Source organism: Carassius auratus, unplaced genomic scaffold (genome assembly GCF_003368295.1).
Source record: "Carassius auratus strain Wakin unplaced genomic scaffold, ASM336829v1 scaf_tig00216167, whole genome shotgun sequence".
NCBI lineage: Eukaryota > Metazoa > Chordata > Actinopteri > Cypriniformes > Cyprinidae > Carassius > Carassius auratus.
In genome coordinates, this window is record NW_020528438.1 from 1 (window position 1) to 1664 (window position 1664).

Genomic DNA, 1664 nt, shown 5'->3' on the forward strand with positions numbered 1-1664 from the left:
TTGTATAAGGCTGTTCTGTGCAGTGTGTGTGATTGTAGAATGTGAAGATCTGCTGGATTCAGTGCAGCAGGATGAAGGAGAGCAGAGAACAGCAGAGGAACAGGAAGCTCTGAGAGACGCTCTCAGCACCGTTACACAGGTTCGCTGAACAACACGAGATGTCCTGAACATCACTTACAGATGTCGTGGCATCACAAATAGATTTAGAGAGACAGCCTTTTACAACTGCTGACTGGCCTCCAAAACTCCCTGAATAAGAGACAGAAAAGACAGGTTAGTCTAAGCTGGAAATCCATTTGAGTTAGCTGTATAATAAATTTAAAGTGAACGATGGAGAAGCAAAAATAATGACAATGATTTTCCTTTTCCAGATTCTCACCTGTTGCTTTAATGCAGCGGTCTTCACTCCCTGAACAGTTCATTATGTTTAAACAGCTGTGCCCAACACAAGAGTAACATGTCTTTCCACTGGGGACAATGGAGCTGAGATCTACAAAAGTAAACAGGTGTTCTTTTATTTTATTTTCTGTACAAACATAACATCTAATGAAAAACAAATCCCCTGATTGAATGTCATATAGAGGTAAAATGACTGCTGACTTTAAAGAGGACAGTCATTTGCACGTGATATTGAAGTTTAATACCTGGAGCATCTTTGGAGTTACAAAGGTCAGTGTCACAGCAGGAATAAGATGCCTTTACAACACCGAAGTTCATCGACCCATTTTGACAGTCAACAGTACAGTTTTTAATACTCACTTGAGAACTAATTTCACCTTAAAAAAAAATAAAAAACATGACTAATGCATTAATGCTGTAGAAAGCAGCAGTGAGAGATAAAAATAATAATTTCACCTGCATAGCAGAAGAGAAGTAACATTTTGCATTTTCTCATTTTAAACAATTGTCATTTGAAAAAAAGTTAATTTTTAATTGTTATAACATCAGTAACTTCGTCAGTCAAATATTACTTACCAGATTGTGTAACTGTTGTGACACTCATGCACTTGGAGAATCCACTGGGACATGATTTTATCTTTTGAGCCGCACAAGAACCCGTCATACTAACACACTCATAACAGCTGAAAGAGTGTCCTATAGTAATAAAACAGAGACACATCAATAATCTGCATTTGTACTCAATAACATTGCAAACACTATTTGTCTTTGTACCTGCAGTGAAGAGAACGAACAGAAGAAAAACTGAGATTTGCAGATCCATCTTTGACCAGGAGCTGAATGAATTAATGAGTCTGTTTCATTCTCACTTTATAGCTTATCAGAAGGGGTGGGACTTTGTTAACAGTAATAACATGACATTATAAAATGACATAACTGATCAAACTGTGTCTACTCCGTTGTGTTAAGAATTAGATTTTAAAAGTTTCAGATTTCTGGACACGGAACTGATGTAAATAATTTTTTATAATTTTTTTAATAAATGAGAGCCACAGACCATCTGTAAATCTATAGCGTACAATAAACATACCCCAGTTTAACAAATGAATACAGTAGCAACCATATCAATATGTTTTATGCAGAATGAAATCTAAACAATGTCATGATAATTATTATTTCTACCAAAAGAAAGCCATACAGCTTTGGACAGACATGAGAGCAAATAAATGACCTTTCAGATGCTTGTGAAAGATTGTCTGAGGCAT

General features: G+C 36.0%; 1 protein-coding gene across 1 annotated transcript; it reads right to left on the reverse strand.

The window, feature by feature from the left end:
• Positions 1-12: 12 nt before the first annotated feature.
• Positions 13-1345, reverse strand: LOC113097272 (urokinase plasminogen activator surface receptor-like). Its single transcript, XM_026262503.1, has 5 exons — positions 1174-1345; positions 976-1095; positions 645-776; positions 380-490; positions 13-249 (listed from the first exon to the last, which is right to left on the reverse strand). Exons 1-5 carry the CDS (start codon positions 1220-1222, stop codon positions 59-61), a joined length of 603 nt encoding a protein of 200 aa, XP_026118288.1. The 5' UTR covers positions 1223-1345; the 3' UTR covers positions 13-58.
• Between the last annotated feature and the right edge of the window lie 319 nt (positions 1346-1664).